Here is a 22,983-nt window from a genome sequence, read left to right on the forward strand (position 1 = left end):
TGTAATCAGATTTGGATATGGGTCAGTTACCATTCTCCAGCACTGCTTTGCCTAGATGCCTGCTTATTCATTAGCTCCTTTGATATTTATTTTGTCTTTGGCATTTAATGCTTGTATGGCTGTTGCTGGCTAATGGGTGGCATGATCATTATGCTGATGAATGAAGCAAGTCAGACCAAGACTTCAGAATTGGTATAACTGGATAAGAGTAGAATAATGCTAGTCTAGAAAAGTTAGGGATTTTTTTTTATTGTTCTGTAGGTAAGTAGTCATCTGATAGTCTGTCAGAAATTGGGATGTTTTCTTTTTAGAATAGATTTTTTTCCCCAGAATGAGTAATTGTCAAAATGCAACAAAGTTTCAGGGTTTTTTAAAATGGTATTTCATTAAAACATAGCAGAAGTTTTCAGGACAATGTAGACTTCATTACTCTTTCTAGTTCTCATTCTGAAGTTTGAGCTACACATAGAGCCTTGTATGATTAAGTTTAGCACTCAGATGAGATTATGTGACTGAGACTAGTCTTTGATTAATAAAAACCAGAATTTCAATGTAGCTTTTAAGGACTGTGGATGTAGAGAGTGGATGTATCTGGGATTTGTGCTTTAGGTAAAGTAGGAGGCTCAGTGTAGTGTGAGAATGTCTTGCAAAACAGTTGCTCCAGTTCTGACTTCCAAATCCTGATCCTGAAGGAAGTTTCTAAAAAGAAGCAGTGAGACAGTAAAATTATAGGGTTTATGATATTTATAAAAACACAGATTTGATAGAGATATTGCTTCTCCTTGCTCTTTTGGGAGTCACTCTTTTCAAAGTAAAATGCCAGCACTGTCTTTCTCTCGGTGTTGTTTGTTTTCATTAAACCATGTTAGCATCTCTTTCCTTGCTAACATCCCTCCTCTGTTCCATGAGTATCAACTGTTTGCCCTCAAAGGTATTTTGATTATATGTGGATATGTTAATTAGACCAGTTGTGCTCAGTTGGATTTGCTTTTGAGGTTTGGATTTCATTCAGTCTTGTTGAAGGTGTTTTTTTTTCTCCTGCTTCCCTGTTTTTTAACCTGTTTTTTTTTTTAATATGATAAAATTGTTACACAAAAATAAATATATTTATTTATGAAACTTGAAAGCCTTAAAACCTTTTGTAAAATTTGACTGTTCTTTTAGCTGTATTTTAAAGAAGTTTTGTGAGGACAGGAAATGGAGTGCTTAAAAGTTTGTCTCGAATGGATAAAACACAACTTGGGATCAGTAGCCCATTAATGCCCTGTAGTTAAGTATACAGATCATTTATTCACCAGACCAAAGCTGGAGTAGCACTGAGCTTTTGTTCATAAGGTTTGCTGTCTTTTTTTAAAGCAGAAGTTCTTTTGCCGGGTCACCCTGTCTCTGATTTTGCGCCACACTTTTTTTTTGGTTATGGATGAAGTTAGGTTGCTGGATAGGGAAATTTGCAATTTCTTGCACAATTATGCCATTAATTCTTTTTTGATTTATGATTTAATATCTGTCCACCTGACTGTCACACATGCTGTGCCTTTCTCATATAAATTTCTGCACTGATCTGGTTAATTAGAAGATTAAACCATTTTTGCATGTTAGATTTGGCTCATTTTTTAACTGTCCTCAAGCAGCATAGAATTTATGATGTATTTAGTGGCTTTGCATAGAATTAAAAGGCATGTGAATTTTAATTTAACAGGCTCTAAGAAATGAACAAGTAGGCTTGTACAAGAAATAATCAAATACACAGTAACCAAAAATTTTTATGTAGTATCACACGATATTAGAACACTTCTAATTTTCAGCTGTAGAAATCCAGTATAACTTGTGTAACACTGGACATTTTCATCAGGCCTACATGGAAAAAGGAAATTTTTTTTATTTTCTGTTAATTGGAAGGAGAGGGATCCATTGTCATTTGGAACATTGTTTTATTTAAATAAATGTTCTCTGTTTTAGAGAGAACTGGAAAGTAAATTCCAGAAGCATTCCAATAGCATCCAGAATACAAATTTAGTATTTTCAAATGTATCCAATCCTGTTCTTATTCTCTCAATCAGTTACTGAATTGAAACTGGGAAGCATTTGAGGAACAAAGTAAAGGCATACATACCTAGAGGAATGGGATTGAGATACGAGGTTATCTTCGTTGGTTGGGATTTTTTAACAGCATAGTACTGACAGTTGTTAAACAATTAAAAAAAAATTGGGATTTTACTGTTCCTATTATTTGAATCTGGTAGTAACCAAGGTTTGCATCATAGTCAATTCAGTGATAAAAATCTGTGTGTAGAAGTACTGAGATGGAGGAAGGTTCTAACTAGACTTTCAATATTCCTTAAATATTGCAGCAAATTTATTTTATATACTTTACCTTATTATTTATTATGTAGTACATATATTTTTAGTTTAAAAAAATTAGCTCTTAAATGTTTGCTGACTTATATATAAGCACAATATAATAGCAGCAAAATTTCTAGAAAGGGGCTTTTAAAGAAAGCTTTGCTTTTGATATTGTTTACAAGAAACTTGGCTTTTTGAGGCTGCATGTCCTCTGGTTTTTGTGATTTAGGCAGCTATTGGGTCTCTGGAACTTCAAGAAGAAACAAAAGAAGAGTCTGATGAAGAGGAGGATGATGATGAAGAGTCTGGACGATTACGTTTCAAAACTGAACGCAAAGAAGGAACGATCATCAGGCTCTCAGATGTGACAAGAGAAAGAAGAAACATTCCAGAAACATTGGGTGAGGTTTTGTGGCAGAGGATTATTTTGCAGAGCTGTAATGAATGATAGTAAAAGGCGAAGGGTGTTTTAGCTGAGGTGGATTCCAAGTATGTTTGCAACCATAAGACCTTATTTCTACTAGCCACACACTGTATCTTGTTTTTACAAAAGGTGTTGGCTTGACAAAACAGTATCTTTTAAAAACAAGAGTGCACTGGAATAACCAAATTTCTGCACATAATTGCAAGGTAAAGGACAATTGCATTTTTTTCCAGGTACCTGTGGATTTATTCTTTAGTTTAATTTAAACTGTGTTATATAAATATAAACCATGTTATATAAATATATAGTATAAAAACAAGACCAGTCAATGAGGAGGAAACCTGTAGTGGACCTTGCCTGTTAAAAGAACAGTGATTTGAATTAGACTATTAAATGTAATTCTAGGTGATCTGAGATGTAGCTCTGAGATGCAAGGAAAAGATAAGTGCACATGTAGATGATTCTACAAAGAGGCTTTTACACTAATGTTTGGCAAAAACACAGTAGTACTGTTGTGAAATGATTTCTAGTCACGCTAGTTTTTCTTAATAATTTATTGATAGAGACCAGATAACTGACCATGTGGTAAAAGGTTAAACCACAAAAAATTCTGTTTGCATATAAATAATCTGCTTCCTTTTAAGATTGTAGAGCAAATTTTTGCAGCTGCTATGGTTTAAAAATGAAATTTCATTGCAGACCTACATCTCCTTACTCTAAAATACGAACATAGTTCAGAAAACACTGAAAGAGGAATTAACATTTCAGTTGAAGTTACAAACGTAATTTCCATCCTGTCACATTTTGGTGACCTTTTGTGACAGCTTGTCTCTATTGGAGGAGTGCATTTTTACTTACTGATTAAAGATGTCATTTGAAACCATTTTATTACCAGCAATAGTGAAATTAATCTTGACACTTAGAGACACTAGAAAAATAATTGCTGATTCACTGCATTAACTATGTGTGTGAGAACTATACAGTCAAGATGAAACCAAATGTGTGCTGGTAAAAAAAAATGTAAAAATACAGTGTTCTCAGTAATGTGGTTAAAATCTTTCATAAACATTTCTTCATCCAATATAATGTAAAGAATGGCTTTTCAAAGTTCAGAAGAGAGGTATTGTAAGACAGCTCTGCAATTGATTTCTAGCAATACCAAGTTTGTCACCTTTGATAAGAATTGCATGTCTTCTTTCAGTGCCTGTAGGTGAAGCCTTCTCAGAGTGGTAATTGTCATAATTCTCTGGACATAGTTACCTGTTAAGGAATGTGAAGAGGAAAAAAATCTTTGGTATTGCCAAACTGAAGTATTCCCTTTATATCTTATCAAAAATACACAACCCAACCCCTTAGACTTAGACAGAACCAATTGCAGAGTACTAGCAAAGGTCAGTTGGATGTGGCAGTACTTCTTGTTATGCCCTGCTTATTGGCTTATGTTCACTGTGATGCCTCATGTCTGAGATTTCAGGCAGGGCTGGGAACTTAAAGTGTTTTAAATTTGTCCAGTTGCTCTGTGTCCAGAAGCATGGGGTATAATCAGCTTGCAGATCTGGATGATGAGAAATGACAGCACACTGCATATATATGAAAATGAATATGTTTATAGTTGTACACGAGTTCTTAGCCAGGGAGAAGCAGTATTCATGTGAATACCTGGCTGTGCTTTAGAAGAGCCTAGGGAAGGAAAGAGAATCTCTTCTTCCTCTGCTCATCACCTCTTTTCTTGAGCAGTCTGAGGTTACTTTCAGGGAAGCAAGGACTGTTTCTGTTGCTTCCCTCTCTGCAAAGCCATCTCCCATGCCTTCTCTTCTGCTTGATCTCTGTGTGTGGGACACAGTGCTCTCAAATTCAATATGCAGCCCCCCTCAGAGGGGGACACTATATTTTGCTGTGTGGTGTTGTGTAGCTACATGCAGCACTTGCAGTGCTCATGGCATCAGTCCTAGAGTTAGCAAGAAGGCTCTGAACCTGCACTTGTGTCTAAGCAAAATTCTTCACAGGTAGGACAGTTGCCCTCAGTGGCATGTTATAGAGGAGGTATGCTTGATGTTAATGTAATCTTCTTAATTTTAAAATCCAATGGTTATATTGTACTTCTGTGGTCATAGATGTAGTATGAATGTGAATGTGGTTTTGTTTGGGATTTTTTTCCAGAGTTGGTCCCTACTCTGGTTGAAAAACTGAGCGTGTGGACTGTGCCTTTTAGGACATGGCCTTAAAAATTTGAGAAATTTTGTGTAAAATGAGGAGGAAAACAATTTATGTATTTTAAAGAGAGTTATTCTGCATGTCCAAGATTGACAGACTTGACTTTGCATGGATGCTGTCATCCCTTCCCCAAGCTTAATCAGCACAGTGCTCTGAAGTAATTTTGTTTGGAGCAGTCCATTCTTCCAGAGTTGTTTTTATTCAGTGTCCTTCAATGTGTGCTGAGGAGGCTGAGAGACTTGGCCATAGTCTTGCTTTCTAGGAAGCCTAGCTCTGTTCCTAGGTTCATTAAAAATTGCTTTCCTCACATAGGATTTGCAAGCTATTTAATAGGAACTTGCTTTTTATCTTGCTTGACTATCAGTGGTAGGTACTTGTTGCAATGACCGAACTTTATTTTCCAGACTACAGCCTTGCTGAATTCAGGGTTGTAGTGTGGAAGATGTCAGAAAAATTGCCTTGCCTGTCGTATTCCAGAGAAAACAAAACAACTGTCCAAGCAGCAGATTGCTCAGGATGCCCTGCAGGACTTGGATAATTTCTGGATAATTTCTTCTGCAACATAGTGGCACTCTTTTTCCCTCATGGATATATGGAAGTACGGGTCTGTCTTTCAGGCAGGTCGGGTCAAAGCCCACATTGGCCCTTCCACGTTTGTGGGTTTCTGGAGAAGCACAACTTACTTCAGGTGTGGAGAGGAAGAAGACTTGAAATCAGAGCTCCGTTTTTCCCACCTAACCAGCTTTTTTTTTTGATCCCTGGCAGCCAAAGTTGGCTATGGCAGTTTTTTACTTGCATCTAAAGCTTTTGATTGCTTTATGCAAGGGTACATTTCTCTTAGTTTTTGTCAGAAATGCACATTTTATACCTAAGACTTGAGGGACTGTGGTTCCTTCCCTCATTCTAAGCATTCTGTAAGATTTTCTTGATAAAGCCTGATTGTCTGGGCTCTGCTGTGCAGGTGCCTTGAGGGCAAAGGTAACATTTCATGAGAGTATTTGTTTAAGGCTTTATGCCATTCAGTTGTGTCAGAGTGGAGAGAAAAGGTGGTAGAGAAACTTGTCTCATCACCAACGTGCAAAAAATGAAATAGGAAACTCAGGCAGATCCTGGGCTTTTAGAAGTCTCTCATGTTTGCTGTGTTCTTACAGGCCATCTGCAAGTTCAAAAGTTTTAAAAATTGGAAAGCTCCAGCTTTGTGGAGGTACTGAATGCTTCTGAGAACTGGGACATGCAAATTTACAGTCTTTGCAGCTCAGTCATGCAGGTAGTTTTTATAGGCAAGCAAGATCAACTGCCGCAGAGGGAATGCTCAGTGCTCACCCTTTTCTGCCCTTCTGTCAATCCTCCACTTCAAAGACTAATAGAGATTACTTATGAAGATGTAAGATGGTGGTGGTTTAAGTAGCTTTGGCCTTTAGACTCACAAGAAATTGTAAGAGTTTTTTAATTGATTTAGTTATGTATTCTTGGGAGAGGATATCTTGTGGTGTGGAAACAGTAGGAATGTCTCCTGCCAGATACTAATTACTTTAATTCTGATATTCAGATATTATGACTACTGTGTGTAGTATTGACAAGTACATACCATATTAATTTGAAATATGCTTTTATTTGTCAGGAGTGTGTTTGTTTTTAGTAGTTTAATTTTGGCAGAAATCAGTATTAAGGGTAAGAAAGGATCTGGCTAGCACATGGCAAAATTCAGCTGCATGTTTGAGCTAAAATTAACCCTTGTAAGTGATTGAAACCTGGTGAGTTATTCTGCTTTTACTTTCATGGTGTGTTTCCTAAGGTCTGTTGTAGATTTTTTTCTGTATTTTAAAGTGATTTCATTACCTGGGCCTATTACTGCATCATTTCTTACTTCATGTTGTCAGCATTGTCCAAGGCTTCAAGCAATTTGTCATCTTTGCAGAGTACCACGTGGTCTCTGGTTGGGTGGGTGTTATCAGCAGCCATGTGTTTGACTTCAGCTGAGCACAGATTTTAATGTGTGCTCTCTCTTCAGTGGAATTACCAGTGGTGAAGTACAGCTAGTTTGTAAATCACATACAATAAAACAAAAATTAAGTAGTTACGTCTAGAAACACTTCAGGAAGCAGAAAGTCCTTCTTTGGAATAGGCCAGTGTGCAGAGCAGTCTAGGGCATAAAATCTGTTTATATGGAAGACTCAACAGATCCTTTACTGTAAGATTCATTGTCCTGCCTGACATCTGCAGATAAGTGAGATGTTAAAGATACCAAAACTTTGAGAGGAGCTACAGCCTCCTTTTAGAGCAGAAGGCAGACTTCAATACCATCTTCAAAAAGAAAACAATTAAACCCTTTTGCTCATGTTCGTTTCATTTATCTGCTGCTTTTTGCCTGTGCAAAACACAAGTATCTGTGCGTTTTCCTTTTTAAGGTGTCTTTAATGAAATGTTAACATGCCACCTAAAGGAGATCAAAGTGCCTGCAAATTTTATGTTAGTCACAGGGATTCTTCTGTAGTTCTGGCAGTGTTTTATTTGTCATTGTTTTCCACCTTTTCAACACAAAACTAAAATAATTTTCCCCATTTTTCTCTCAACAGAGCTTTCTGCAGAAGCCCAAGCAGCATTACGTGAATTTGAAGAGAGGGAAAGGCAGCTTAAGCAGGGGCGATACGGCTCCAGGAGAGGAGGGAGAAGAGGAGGCTCAGTTATGTGCCATGGAATGGGAGAACAAAGGAGAGACAATAATGATAGGGGAAGAATGAAGGATCACAGGCCTGCACTGCTGCCAAACCAGCCATCAATGGTACCTTTCAATCTTTAGTATTCTTTGAGCATCCTTGCAAGAAATTTTGGAGAAATGCATTTTAAATCACGGATCTTTGCTAGGATGGAATATATGTTCCAGTGTAGACCTTCTCCTCTTTCAGGGCACTGTTAGGCAGCATGGGCTTTGTGTGACGTGATGATTGTAAAGTATGTGCTTAGTCCTGTTACTGGCTTCATCTTGAGCAATCTCAAGACCTCCAAATGAAAAGTGCATTTTGACTGATGAATCACAGTCAGACTTACCTGCTGGTTTGCATGAGGATGGAGGAAAAACTGAATTCCTCAGAGAAGTCTACATGCAACATGGAAACTTGTTCAGTTCCCCATTATTTATAATAATGTAGTTTAAAAAATATGGTTCTGTAAAACACTTCTTTGGTTCTGTCAAGGTAGTATTTTTGCTGATACCTCTTTAAAAAAACCTATTTGCATATAAACTATGCTACTATGGAGGTAAATAAAACCCTAGGACAGTAATCAGCACTTCACTACTAGATAAGTTACTATTTTGGGATTTCAAATGAAATTTATCTATGTTACTACTTTCTATTTCTCTGCTGTGCTTTGTATCACAATACTAAGGCTTAACATTTTCTATCAAAAAACCTTACAAAAATCAAAACTATGTCCAGCAAGTGATCAAGAGGTCAGCACTTAAGTATTATGGGGAGATCTTATTTACATTTTGAAAATTGTTTTAATTGTTATTTTCACTAAGCTAACAAAAGTTCACTGTCATAAAATATACTGGAAGCTGAGACTGTAGAACAAAGTCTTTGTATGTCTTTGCAGGACAAGGTCATGTATGTTAAACAAAGGTGATTTTTTCCAACAGCAGTAAGTAGGTGCTGGTCTCTGGCAGGAGTTGGTGCATAGTTCAGTGCTTGAGAACTCTGCAGTAGTAAATTTTGTGCTTTTTAAGCAGTGAAGGTTAAATATTTTTTTTTCTGTTTTGCTGCAGTCATTGCAAGCTATTTTGATTTTAAATGTAAATATTTTTGTGCTCATCACAGTGCCTTCTTGTGCATACTGTGTAGCTGCTTTGATTTGTGTATAGGCTGCTGAAAGAAACAAGAAACAGTCTGTCACCCCTTTGCTAAAAGGTCTCTCTTTGGGTCTCTTATTGCACTGCCTCTTGGAAGTTACTGGTCTCGGACTGAGATCTAGTAACTGTGACTTGAGAAGCAGAATGTCTCTGAAAAGAGACTGGAATTTTTTTTTTTTTATTAGCACTGATTTTGGCCGTTTGTTTTTGAGAGTTGAGCAGCAAGATACTTTCTCCTGTGTTTGGAAGGATACCTTTGAAAGGCATCTTCATATGATTTTTTTTCTTCAAGCAGTATGGATAGGTGTGCTGCACTGATATTGAAGAATATTTGAATTTGTGCTGCACTGATATCTGAATTTGTGCTTTGACTTTTGATGATAGTGCTAGGTCTGTTATCTCAGAGAGCCTCTTGTATTCATGTGTCAAAAGTTAGTGGGTTTGTTTTGGTACTAGGACTCATTTCTAGTGATCTTTACAGAAACCTTATGGCAGTTAATAACACTGATATATGGAGAACCCTAACTATATATGAAACTAGTCAGTTTCACTGTTAAAAATGAGTGAATGTGTCTGCATTCCCTGTGCTTCTTTGCTCTTTGCTGTCTTCTCCTTCGTATGAATGTTTTTGATTGCTCCTTTGCTTTCCTTTGCTGGTGGTTTTTAGTGGTTCCACTTGATTATAAAGAAAAGAAGTTTCTCTGTTCATAATTGGCCTTAATTGTTCTCCAGAGATGTCTTGGTTTTGTGCTCATTTATGTCAGGATATTATAACTTTAAAGCCTAGTGACTCTGTTCTTTTGTCTGACTTTAGACTCACTCACAGAGGTTAATTCCAACACACCAACAACCTGTTATGAGTCTGTTCCAGCAGCAACAGCAGCAGCAACAACAACAACAGCAACAGCAGCAGCAACAACAGCAGCAGCAGCAACAGTTACAATCTCTGCTTCCTTTACAGCATCAGCATCATTCTTCTCCTCCTCCAGGGCTACATATGCCCCCTCAGATAGAAACACCTCGAATAATGATGACTCCCCCTCCAGTGACACCTCAGCAACCGAAGAACATACACATAAACCCACATTTCAAGGGGACGGTAGTGACGCCTGTGCAAGGTGAGCTTCCTGAACACCTTCCTGGTCATGCAAGCATGACTCATCTTGTTCTTTGCCAGAGATGGAACAGTTTGTTTGTTTATCACTTCATGGAAATGTGCTTCAGGCTGCTGGTTTTTTTCTTGAAGCTTGAAACAAATGTTTTGCCTGAAGTAAGACATAATGTTGTTGGACTCTGGCCAACTGAGCAAGCAAAGTCTTTTCAGCTTTCATCATGTTTGCTATTCTAATGTAAAGCCTGAGAAGAGGAATAAAAATGGAAACTGAAAAGAGAATGTGCTTTTCAAATAACAATAAATACCAGTTTTTCAAAACTAGGAAAGTACTGCAATTTGTAAATTTCCCAGCACCATCTACCTGTTTCAGTGAGAGGGTACTGAGGCACTCCTTGCAATGTAATTGCTCTGTGAAAGATACCAGTTACTGTCCTTTCTTGACAAGATACATGCCCTCAATTTTCCTTTCACAGAGTCACATCTGTAATTGCTTTGATTTGCAAATATGTTTTTTCTTTAAGTTAACATAAGCATTTGGGCTACGCTTCTTAGAGTAGCTCTCAGGAAATCTGTTCATGTTACTGCTTATTTTAAAAGTGTTTAATCCCAAAGAGAGTTAAAAAAGACACCTGCATACTCTGATTTCTGATTATGTTGGGACAAGACACACTAAAGAAACACATAAATATTTATACATATTTAATATTAGATTTTCTGTATTTTTCCCCTCGTCACATCAGCAGAACTCCAAGCCAGTGTTGTCTTTGCTTCATTGATTTAACCAATGAAAAGCAGGAATTTGGCAGGGTAGAATATTGCCAGTGTATGGAAGTCTGTTTTGCTTCTCACAGATGGCTTTCTAGTAGCTGTGTCAGAGAGCTTATTTTGCTTTTCCCTGCCATGCTTCCCACAAAATTATGCATCAGGACAGATTATCTGGAGACACTCCAGAAGAACATTTACTTCTGATTTGTATCTTCTGTGCATTTTTCTAGCACTACCAAAGTAAGTTACTGTTTAATGAGGAGCAAAAACTGCTTTTAGGCTACTCTAGATGCCTTTTCCCTGTCCCTGTGAAACAGTACCAGATCTTTTCTACCAAGCAAATGTGATCATAATCCTGGGAATGGCTACTGAGCATTTGTGATTTTGCCTAATGTCAGAAGTATGCCAATGTATTTTCTTCCTTCTGTCTGAAGAGTTTTTTTTCACATTACATTAGAGCAGCTTCAGGCTCTTCTCAGCTTTACCAGTGTCTGTGGCACTCTAGCTGTTGCAGGTCTCTTGCTTGATGTTGTTTGGTTTTTTGGTCTTCATGCACATCCTCATTTCTAGAAAGTTGTGTACCTACTGCAGGTTGGGAGAGCATCAGTATTTGATTTGTAAAGGGGAGGATGTTCTGGATTTTTTTTTAGATCTTATATCTGCTGACTTTATGTGCACATTCATTTCTTTGTGCCATTCATTTTGCTGAAAGAGTCCTTGGCAAGGACTGATTTTTTCTGCTAAGAGGTGTGCAGCATACTATTAAATATGATCTTTTAAGTCATTGTAGGAATTTCATCTTCTTGATTAGAGAGCATATACTGGAAGTTGAGTCTCCTGTGGTGAGTGAGAGTAATGGCCACCTCAGTCTTAACCAGTAGCAGTACAGTTATGTTACATGAAAGTAAACATTTGCACACGTAAGAAAAGTGTGAAAATGTGTTGGAAATTAGGAGCTTTCTGTAGATAAATAAGCAAAATTCTAACATCTTCAATGGTATTTACATATTAAGGTGAAATTTAAAGCAGTCACTGCAGGCAAATGGTAGATAGAAATTCCAGTGTAGGAAGTGCTATTCCAAACTTCCTCTTAAAAACTCTTGCTTTAATCCATCTACTTGAAGCCCCAGTAGGCAGAAACTGGTGGTTGGCAGCAAAAGGATGTGTTCCATTTGCAGCATCATTTCTTTCAGGGTAACAGGAAGGATGAAATATCAGATTGACTTTGTGTTCTTGATTATATCCTACCCCTTCTTGGCTGAGCATATTTCCAGATACATGAGGGGCTTTACACATTGAAGAATACAGTCAGATAGGTGCAAAGTTTATTGGGATTCTGTTGTTGAAAATGTGATGCCTGGAAGCTAAAAATGCCATGTCTGGAAGTGCATGATATGCACACTTAGGTTCTGGTAATTTTAATGGTGTGCTGTCATGTTTTAGTGTAGACTGGCATTTTTTCCTCTCTAATTTTATGGCAGGATAAAGCTCACACACTTCTAATTGTCAGCACCAGGGACACTCTTCCTAAGTGCAGATCATAGAAATACACTTTTTAAACATCTTTTTGGTTTGAGTTAGTCTTGAAATGCATCGACTGTATCAGTATTTTCTAAAACAGACTCAAACCTTCTGTAAATTGTTACAGAATTTTCATGTGAATAAAATACCCTGTATAATAGCTCTTAGTAGACAACTACTTCAGCCTGAAATGGAGTAGAAATACTGTTGAAGAATCCTATCATAGGCTTATTCCTTTGATGTTTCAAAGGCAAATCTCTTTACAGTGGTCACCATCTCCCTGCCCAGCCTTGAATCCCGATTCAAAAAAAAAAAAACCAGTTACTTTCAAGTCAGTTTTGTTTCAAATGGATTGGTACTTTTTTTAGTCTTTGAAGATTCATAAATGATTAAGGACTTGGTATATCAAACCCCTAAAAGATGAGTCTCTGTGGATACCTGCTGCAGGTACTGTGCAGTTGGTGTTCATCTGTGCCTCCTGTGACATTTGAATCCCATATCTTCTAGCTTGTGTCATAGTTTTACATTTTGTTTATGTCCTATTCTGCAAATTAGTTTTGAGTTGTAGGTAGCAATTTTTGCTGAATGTGTGTCCAAACTTGAGCATGATCAATTTATTAGTGCTGGAGAACTGTACATAGATGTCCTGTGAAGTGCTGATTCAACCTGTGGTAATAGGTGTTGCATTTTTTTCCCCTTAAATGTTTATACTGCAGGTAACTATTTCAGGGATACTGTGGCACTGCCAAAATTGACATGAACTAATGAGCAGTGTATGACAATTCACTATGTCATTTACCTTTTGAAGACTATTTGGTGTCTTGGGAGAAATAATGTTGTAATTCTCCTGAATAATCAGTGTGGGAATTACTTCTTCATCTTTTCAAGTATAGCATTGGAATTTATAGCAAGGAGCAATTTAATCTTCTTAAAGTAGTGTCTTACAACATGCTGTGTATTATTTTTGAAACATACTTTTCACACCTATGGAATATTTGACATCAAGAAAATGAGGGCTTGAGACTTCTTTGCTGCTCAAGTAAGTGTCCAAGGATTGGAAGGGCACAGAGTTTGAACTACTATCTTTCATGAGTATTAAATTAATTTGTTTAAAATACATAAATATATTAATTTATATGCTACTTCTGGAGGCAGGATACTGAAATAGACTATAGTTCAGTTGACATTTGTCTATATTTCCCACCTTACAGTTTTTTTCTCAGTGCCTCTTTGGCCTGTAATACCTGAACTATTTTAGGATTAGGTCTGTCAAGAGCATCTTAGCAATTTTTTTCCTGTGTGGCCATGGCTGTTTGATACCAACAGATGTTCATTAGAAACCAGGATGAAACCATTCCAGTCATTTTCTCGTGTAATGTGATACAAAGCTTGCACGCAGTCCTGCCGTGCTGAAAGACTGCTGCAATTAGTTTACCCCATCAGTCTCTGAACCAGCAAAACCACAAGTACTTAACGAAAGTGGATAGAAGCCAGACATGGACATGAACTGGGAAAAAAAGCCACTAATGCATAGTTCTTGTGCCTTGTTTACCAAGGGAAAAGGGATTTTTGAGGCATCTTAGCCAACCTCTGTGTCGGGAAATGCACCCAACTTCTCTCAAACTAGAAGCGTTTCTTAATATCTTTCCTGCTCTGAAGTGTAGCACAGTAGCTGTCTGCAAAGTCAGTGTTTAACCCTGCCTGGAAAATGTTTCCCTATCACTTTTGGAATTGCTAAAAACAAACTGGAGAAGAATCTTACTAAAAGCTTTTAGTAAATGAGCAAACACATTGTGTGGTTGGAAATGCTTTATTTAACTTCTCTAGGCCTTTCATTTAACATGAAAATGTTTGTATTTTTAACCAGTTACACAACTGTGAGAGGAGATAAAAAGTGCTCTGGAATATAGGAAAGCTGTCATTACACTTTGTGTTTGAGATTCCAATATAGGTTCAGTTCCCAAGGTGATCCAGCTGTAGCACTTCGTGCATTTTGCCATAACATTAAGTGAATGTTTTGGGAAACAGCTTTTTGTGACTAGCATTTCAAAGTGCAGTTGTAAGGAGAGATCATCCATGTTAATCCCCCTGAAATACTAGTTTTAGAGGTTATTTTTTTTTTCAGGAAAAGGTCTCCTGATTCTTCTTGGTGTCTCTATGCAATCACTGTCTTTCATCTCAGATCAGCAGTTCTGTGATCACAGTTGCACACACCACTATGGTGGCAAGGCCAGACAGACTAAGTAGTTTTTGTGTGCTGTTAATTGCAGATGCCTGCCTCGTTTTACCCTCATGAGCAGTGATTTTTACCAGTTAGTGTCTCTCATGTCCATGCTTCTTGTGGTAGCTTGGTGGTGAGACTGGGAGATGCCTAGGAAATGTTGAGTGGCATGAAGTTGAGAAGGCAAATTAATCATGTATCTTTCCATTTGAAACATGAAATTACTTTTATGTCTCTGTCAGCTTTGTCTAAGGGATGTCTTTGGCTGAATAACCATTCTAGTTTGCCTTCCTGCAACAAGGAGCAATTTAATTCTGGAAAAAGCAGAACTAAATTATGTAAATTAACTAGGAGAATTATAATTGCCCTGTTGCATGTTGTAGGGGAGGGAACGGTTGGTTAAAGTTAATTGTAGGAACTGTGACATGTGAGGGTAAAAGTAGCAGATTTTAATCATGGCTTTTTATTGCAACTGCTTTTGGAAATAACTACAACAACTAGGTTGTTGTTAGGTAAAGCAAGTGGTGTTAAAAGGTGCTTCTTGTTTCAGTGCCCTTGCTGCCAGTTCCTGCCCAGCCAAGACCTGCTGTGGGACCCCAGAGATTTCCTGTGAGTAGCAGCTGTTTCTTCTTCTCTGATATGGATAAGCATACATTTGCAAGGAAATATTAATATAGCAAATAAAAGCTGTTCTAGTGAAATATAATTTTAAGGATTTGTAAATATTGACAATACACTCTGCAGTTGAAAATGTTTGTTAAAAGCTTAAGGTCAATGGATTTTTGAGAGTAGAATTAATTCTGTTTAACTGTAAAATTGTTGAACCAGTCTCTCCAGTGGGAAAGGCAGGAATGCATCTTGTCTTAAGGAATATGGGCTTCATTTTATTACTTGGCTCTTTCTGTATAAATAGAATCCTTATTTTATTTGATATAATAAAAGGCTATTTGAAATAATCCCTAAGCTTAAAAAGTAGTAATATATGTATTTATTGTAAAATGTAGCAATCATTTTTAATATTACTAAAGGTATTTCAACACTCTCATGTTTTTTATATAAAAATAGAAATGGCATTGCATGACCTTGCTTTCTTTTATGTTTCTAATTTTGAAAACAAACAAGACACTTAGCTGCTTCACTAAGCTAATTTCACTTATAATTTTTTTAAACTATGAATGGAAAGAGTATATGCTTCTAGAACTTTTCTTATAATTTCAGTTTTGTTACACTGAATTTCTAGTTGAAATGGTTAATAGGTTATCAAAATAAGCAAAAGACCTAGGTTGCGATATTACCTAAAGTATTTTCAAGTAAAAACCTGTGTTTTATACTTCCCAAATATATAATACACACAAAAAAATATGTTGATATGTGCAGTGCTGAAGGAGAAAAATAGATGTCTGAACATCTGTGTAGTATCTCTGGCATAGAGATCAGATGTGTTGGAAAGAAGCAGATTTCAGAAACCTGCTGTGACTTTCGATTGCCCAGTATAGACCTGGTTGTTTTTAGTGCAGAATATTTTTCATACAGGACTTACGGCTGAGGAATTGTGATGTCTCTGTTTTGCAGAGAAAGTCTTTACATTGCTGCATTTCTTCTGTGAAGTCTTAAAAAATTAAGTTGTAAACCCACAGTTTAAGTAAATTCATGTTGTATTTTCAAGAAAATATTTTTAAACTTTTTTTATTAAAAATATTGTGGTTTTCAGAGGGAATAGTTTTCTTCAGCAGTCTTTAGTATTATGGGGAGACCTTATTTACATTTTGAAAGTAGTTTTAATTGTTATTTTTTATGGAAACAGGTGTCTTGCATTTGTTTTTCTTTGATACTAAGTCAGTTTGCTAGTAAACACAATTTGGGATGGAAAAGAAATTGAGGATAAGTAATATCTGTAAAGGCATTGTAATTGGCATCTTTGAAGTGTGTTTACATCAGCACAGAAAAATTGGAAATTAATTTTTTTAAATATTTAGTGTGAAATTAGATTTTAGTTCTGTTCACTTTTGGGACTGCAAGTTGAGAAGTATTGCAAACCTAACTAATCTATATGCAGCAGTTTTTAACAGGGAATAAAGTAAACTGAACATTTGTTGGTCAGACTCTTGCTCCTTTAGCCTGCAGGAAAAACTTGACTGCTTTCTGTCTTTTTATTTATACAAGCAGTGCACCAGAAAAGAGTCAGTAAATTACATTTTCATGAGGAGGAGGAGGAGGGCTCACTTAACTAGGAGGGTTTGGCACTGTCCTTTGGTTGCCCTGACTGGCTTTTTTCTACTTCAGCAGTAACATGCTGCGTGACCCTGAGGAAGTTGCTTCATCTTTCCATGGCTCACTGAGTTATAAAGTGGACTTCCCCTATGAAGTACTTCATAAATTTTGCATGGGTTATCAGTCATATTAGGATTAGGAATTAAGTGTCACTGTGTACATATCTCATGTTTGTTTTATTAAATGTAGTATGTTAGCTTTTGAGCTGAAGACAAATTTACTTTCTGACTAACGTTTTATCTTGCAGAACTACCTTTTTTGCTGTTACATGTCAGATGCCTTTGTGCTATTACAATTCGCTTATTTATGTATAAATGTTGACTTAAAGCAATGCAGCAGTGGTTAGACAATTTTGACAAGCCATTTGAAAAAGATCAAAGACTTACTCCAGACTATGTGCCGTTCATTCAGCCTTTTCTTCATTGTATAAAGAATCTCTGGATATATAATAACTTGAATTTGCTCTTGTTTTTACGATTGCATAATCAAAGGATAATAGTTAACTGACTTTTCTGATTGCTTTGCTGCTAAAAGATAGTGGGGTTTGAATTAAATATTTGCAGTCTGCTTTCCTCTTGAACTTTGAACTGGATGGTTCCTTTTGATTGAATGTGACAGAGGTGGAAACATGAAGAGTAATTAAATTCTTGCAAGAAGAGACCAAAAGTGGGCAGTGCTATACTTAAGAAGAAATTTGTTTCTGAATTTCTGTCTTATCTAGGAGAGAAACCTCTCAGTGCAGAGAGCCTCTGTGCTCCAAATATTGGAAGAACTTCAATCAGAGCTAATCAATTGCCAGCCATAAGTCTATTTAAAACCAGGTGTTGTTAGTTTAGGGCTGATGAAATGACTTCCTAACCATGTAATGGTTAATTCTTACAACCTTCTGCAGAAGGTTGTAATTGAAGGGTTGAACAAAGTTGTAATGAGCATGTTAACATATGGTGTGAGACCTAAATTATAGGAAATAATGTGGTGCTATGTCAGGCTAGTGTTGATCAGGACCGAACCTGCTTAGAGTGGGGGCTGATTAAATTCCCTTAATCTTGAATCTCAGTTCTAGTATTTCAAGGTAGAGCTCATTGTTCAGTTACTTCTTTCTTAAAACTTAACTTCTGGAATGTTTAGGGATAGAGTACTGGAAAAGATGCAAGGGAATGACTCTGTGTTGTGTACACAGAGTTATTTTGCTTCCAGTAATCTTGAATCAAACAATCAAGTTGTGTTACCTGTTACTCTGTAAGCATTTGAAGTGACTTGGTGTGAATGGCGTTTGAGAGCTATATGCAGCTGATGAGGAGTGAATAAATGGTGGATCTGAGGTGTGTCACAGCTGAGAAACATGGTGCACTTGTGGGATCTGGGAGTTAAGGATGTGAATTCTGTTTGTCTGAATTGCACAGTACTTGTGGCTGTAGTTCACAGTAATCCAATCTACAAGCATGGTTTGAATTAACCTGGACCTGTCCAAGTGCCAACTACATGTTTTCTTTAAACAGTTGAAAGAATAGATGAAATAACCTCTTTGGCAGAGTCCTTCTGAAGGTCAGACTTTATCATTTGCCTTTGCTTTAAAGTGCTTAAAAGGCCTTTTCCAGAGTTCCTGTCCCGATGTCACAGTTGATATCTCACAAACAGCAGTCTACTTTGCAGACTGATCCATTTATAGGAAGGTCACAGAATACTTTATTCACAGAGTGCTCATAATGGCCTTCTGAACTTTTCATGTGTTTTCTGACCAATTTACTAATTCTTGCAGATGCGCCAGTGCAGGGAAAGGAGCTGCATGGTTGTATATTACACAAGAGGGACTACTGTGATTTCTGTCCTTCATCCAGTGTTTGTTATTTGGGCTGATTTATCTTTCAATTCCTGTGTTCTGTGAAGAAAGATGGGATAAAACAAGGGAAGAGGAGATGAAATAGAAAATGAAGAGGTGCTTCAAAACACTTTCTATTATATAAGGGTTCCTGCTAACTGACTATTAGAGAGGCCAGTGCATTAGTAAGTGTGAAACTAGAAGTTAAGGGATGAAAAAAATCGTGACCATCAGCTTATCTGAGTCCACTAGCACATTCCATGTCTGAAATATTTCAGTATTTGCCTGAAGAAAAATGTATAGAAGCTTTTTGCCTTCAAACTTAATTTATTTAACTTACGAACACCAAAATAATAGTACTACATGAGATACGTGTGCAGTATTTTATGGACATAGAGAAGTTAAAGAAGTGTTCTCATGCCCACTTTGGGATGGAATGTGGCAGAGGGAGGGTGTAATTGTTCTTCAGCCAGAAATTATGAGGCATCCCTAGCATCCAGATTTGTGGCTGGAGTGGGAGGCATTTGGAGAGAAGAGGAAGCTGGGGAAAACCTGCCTCCCACTGCTAAAGGCACAAGAGAGATTCCTCAGGTCTGAGGCCATTCCCCTTCTGTCCATGACCTGGATCCTCCTCTGCAGCTGCTGCAGAGAGAGCAGAGCCTGTTAATGGAGCTGTGTGCCTTTGGCCAGGAAAGCTTCCAGGAACCTGCGATAAATTCTCATTCAGCTGTTGTCCTTAGGCTGTCACTCTGGGTGTGGTGGGAGCCAGGCAGGTGCCCAGCCCACAGACATGTTTGGTCAACTTGGGTTTCAGAGCTGAAGTTGGGAGCAGTCTGAAGTGGCACCAAACACAAGATGAAGTGGCACCACTGTCTACCTGACTAATTTGTGCCAGGAAGGCTTTGCTATTTTTTAATGCACAGAGCTTTTCCCTTTTGATAGGACACCTTAGTGCCCTGGGTGGGTGTCTTTGAGATAAATGTAGGATTCATGTCTGAAGAAGTTGAATTGTAAAACATAAATAATGATTTATTTAGTATTTTTAAGACTTTATCCTCAGGCACTTGTGAATAGCCTATGTTGTATGTCTTTTTTTATTCCTAGGGGGAAATTGACATTATTTGTTTTTGGAACTTAGAACTTATTTTTAAAATAATCTTTATCTCAAATAATACATTTTTTTTCCTTAAACAGCAAAAACCTTAGTAAACTTTCTTGATATTCTCATTCAACATGCTTCCACTTGATCTCCAGCACATCAGGTGGTGTCTCAAATGAATGCTGTGAAGGGCAGTTGATTAGTTTGGATTAATTTTTTCCATAATTTCTGGAGTCAGTAGTTTGATTTCTGAGTTTTCAAGTGTAGTTTGTGTTTCAGACACTGATTTTAAATACTTCTTTATGATTTAATCTGTGAGAGGTTTTTAAACAAGTGACTTCTGAAAACAGAAGCTGCTGTTCTTCATGGTCAGTTGTTTGAAACATTTATTTTTAAAAGGCAATATATTAGTGCTATAAAATTAATTATAAAAGGTACATTGGAATATAGCTTATTTATATTTTTCCAGGTGATCCTTGGACTGTCATGGATCACCTACCATCATTTTAGCAAACATGGGTTGGCTTAATGGTTTTACAGTGGGCCTGGGTCTGTGGCTGCACCACCTTCTTCTTACAGGATGTAGAGGCAGAAATTTGCAGTGTTTTTGGTAACAAAACTTGCAAAAGTGTTTGCTGTGTGTTGTGGGAAATCCAAATAGGGAGGAAATTTTCCCTCCATTGTTTCAAATTCAGTCATGAGTTGCTACATGTGAGTAAGGGTTTTTCAGCAACTGTTATTAATGTGGACTCACAAGCCACATAGTAAGAACAAATTATAAAGAGTGCTGCATTTGACCACAGGCAGTAATTTTAAACTGATATTTAGTAACCTGTACATGTTTGTAACAGTATGTATGTAGGAGACAAACTGTTAATGGAAATAAAAAGCCACTTGTGAAAATTATTCTCTTACTTCCTCACAATTATTTTGCTTTAGCTATGGCTTCACTATAATGAGTAACAGTAAATGAAATTTTCCCTCTATTGCTGTGTAGTGGTGGCAGATCACAGGTAGTGTAGAAAGCATTTTGTTTCCATTTAACAGAATACATGGTATCAGGTGGTGTTGATTGGCATTTCTTGGATACTGCTTTACACGGCATTTCATGCAAATCATGTTTGAATGAGACTGCTGCATCAAATTACATTTCTTTCAGATTATAGCCCTTGCTGATGTGAGACAGAGCTTGTTCAGCAGCTAGCAAAAGGCTTTGGTTTTTAACAGGTACTGTTTTCACAACTTGACTGCAAAGCTCTGTAATTACAGCACTTAAGATAGTGAAGGAATGATGGGCACTTCCTCTTATCAGATCTATAAGTAGTAGCAAGCAAATGCAGCATGAGACTGCTCCAGCTGTCAAGTATTGTCAGGCTGCCATAGAGGGAATGCAGTTTAAAATGCAGGTGACATAATACCCAACATCCTCCATTTGCTAGTGGGCTTCTGATTAATCACGATTACCATACATTATCATACCATCAAATTTAATCATATCAATGAGTTCCCATCTGCAGGAGGAGCAGCAGCAGCTAAACATGATGGTAACAGCTATTAAATAAGAGAGAAATAGCTGGTTTGTAAATGCAGTAACCCTTTAACTTGTCGTGTTGGCCCCAGTGTGCATGTGCTCTGTAGACAGTAAAATGGAACAGAAAACTTGTGCTTTTATATTTTACTGTCATTTATCTTTCTGTAAGGTGATTGCTGTTTAGCACAGCCAAGGAGAGCCAGTATTGTAGATTTCTTTTTTCCTCTGTGTTAATTATGATAGATTTTCTTCAGTCTCGGCTTTAGTAGCTGCTAAACACAGAAACACAGAATGTCTGAGTTTGACAGGGATCTCTGGAGGTCACCTGGTCCATCCCTCTGCTCAGGCAGGGCCACCTGAAACCAGTTGCCCTGGAACATGTGTGGATGGCCTTTGAATATCTCCAAGGATGGTGCAAATGCTCAGGCAGCCTTACAGTAAAAAAGTTTTTGTTTATCTAGCTATATAGGTTGTTCTTTGGTTTTTGTATATTTCTGTGAATGAAATGTGAAGCTTCAAAAAAAACTATTGTAGGCAAAGCACAAACTTTTATCAATACAAAGATAAAAAAAGGGGGAAAGTATTATGCTTTATATATGTGCTTTTTTTCTGTTAATTAAGCACTGTTAAAGAGTTACTTTGCAGGAATCAAGACTTGTAAAGAAATCCAATTAAAATATACAGTCTACTGAGTACAATACTGTATGAGTAATCTAGAGCTTAAACACTGAATAGAGAACTAGCATGTATCATAATACTAGGGAGTATTAGATTATAGTATATTTATCTTAAGCTATTTCACTGAGATGAGAAAATGACATTTTAAAAGATAACTCAGTACTTTGTCATCACAATATGAAAAGAGTAAATCTATAAACTGGTATTTGTTCATCTGCTGAGCCTTCAGTTCTTGCTAATTCTTTAGAATGTGAAAGTTGATATGCTTAACTTTATTATAAAGCAGTAAGTCACTACTGTTACAATAAAATAAGGCAATTCAGAGAGATGTTATGGGTTGACTGTAGGATACCCAAAAAATATTAAAATGTTCAGGCCTTTTTGCCCAATGCATGAATAGTACTTGTATGCATATTGGGAACTCTGTCAGGTTCTCACCTCAGTGTGTTTGTAAGGTCAGAGATATGCAGAACATCTCAAAATGAGATTTCCTAACAGAACTAAAGATCATCAACCCAGTTATTTGCTTACTAAGTAATCAGATCCTTTTCAAAGTCCAGGTTAGCAGCAATTCTCATTTTTCTGTAAAGCTGTCTGCTTCTTGACTTTTTATGCAGCAGCCTGACCATTTCTTGTTAAAGAGAGAAGCATCATCCCCAGGTCACATTTGAGGTGCTCAGATTTTAAATAAATTGTAACTGCAACTTCAGGCTTGGAATGTAGAAATCTTGATTTTGATGTTCATGATCCAGTTAGTTGTAGCCTCAAGTTGTTTGTAATTGTTAGTGAATTGCAGGCCACCAAGATAACACGTAAACACCGTGATAATATTTCCGTGGAGTAGTTTCTACAAAGTCCAAAGGAAAGATCTTAGCTCATTAGTTCCTAAAACAGGAGGGGTTCCTAATTTTTTTACATGTCCATAAAACTGTTAGCTTTCAGCACAGAAACTATGCACAAGGATTTTACAGTCTTTTACTAAATGATTATGAAATCCTTATCTTTCAAGGGAGAGTTCATTGTTCTGAATGACATTAATGTCTCTTACACTCTTTCCCCAATTTGTTTGTGTTGTACTTAAAAGTTAGAGGGCACAAACAAAAATTATCATGTGCTCTTCCAACACCCCATTC

General features: G+C 37.1%; 1 protein-coding gene across 6 annotated transcripts in view; it reads left to right on the plus strand.

Annotated features, from left to right (window-relative positions):
- Positions 1–22,983, plus strand: part of RBM33 (RNA binding motif protein 33) — a 98,394-nt gene that overhangs the window by 26,949 nt on the left and 48,462 nt on the right. For 4 of the 6 annotated variants that reach the window (XM_021526558.3, XM_021526561.3, XM_021526557.3 and 1 more), the window contains exons 7-10: positions 2,573–2,744; positions 7,558–7,763; positions 9,646–9,949; positions 15,003–15,061. In XM_021526558.3, the coding sequence (XP_021382233.2) occupies positions 2,573–2,744; positions 7,558–7,763; positions 9,646–9,949; positions 15,003–15,061 (741 nt within the window). The remainder of the gene's footprint in view (positions 1–2,572; positions 2,745–7,557; positions 7,764–9,645; positions 9,950–15,002; positions 15,062–22,983) is intronic. The other 2 variants (XM_085563541.1, XM_021526559.3) reach the window with 1 other exon arrangement.

This window comes from Lonchura striata, chromosome 2, assembly GCF_050655825.1.
Source record: "Lonchura striata isolate lonStrDom1 chromosome 2, ASM5065582v1, whole genome shotgun sequence".
In the NCBI taxonomy this organism is placed as follows: Eukaryota; Metazoa; Chordata; class Aves; order Passeriformes; family Estrildidae; genus Lonchura; species Lonchura striata.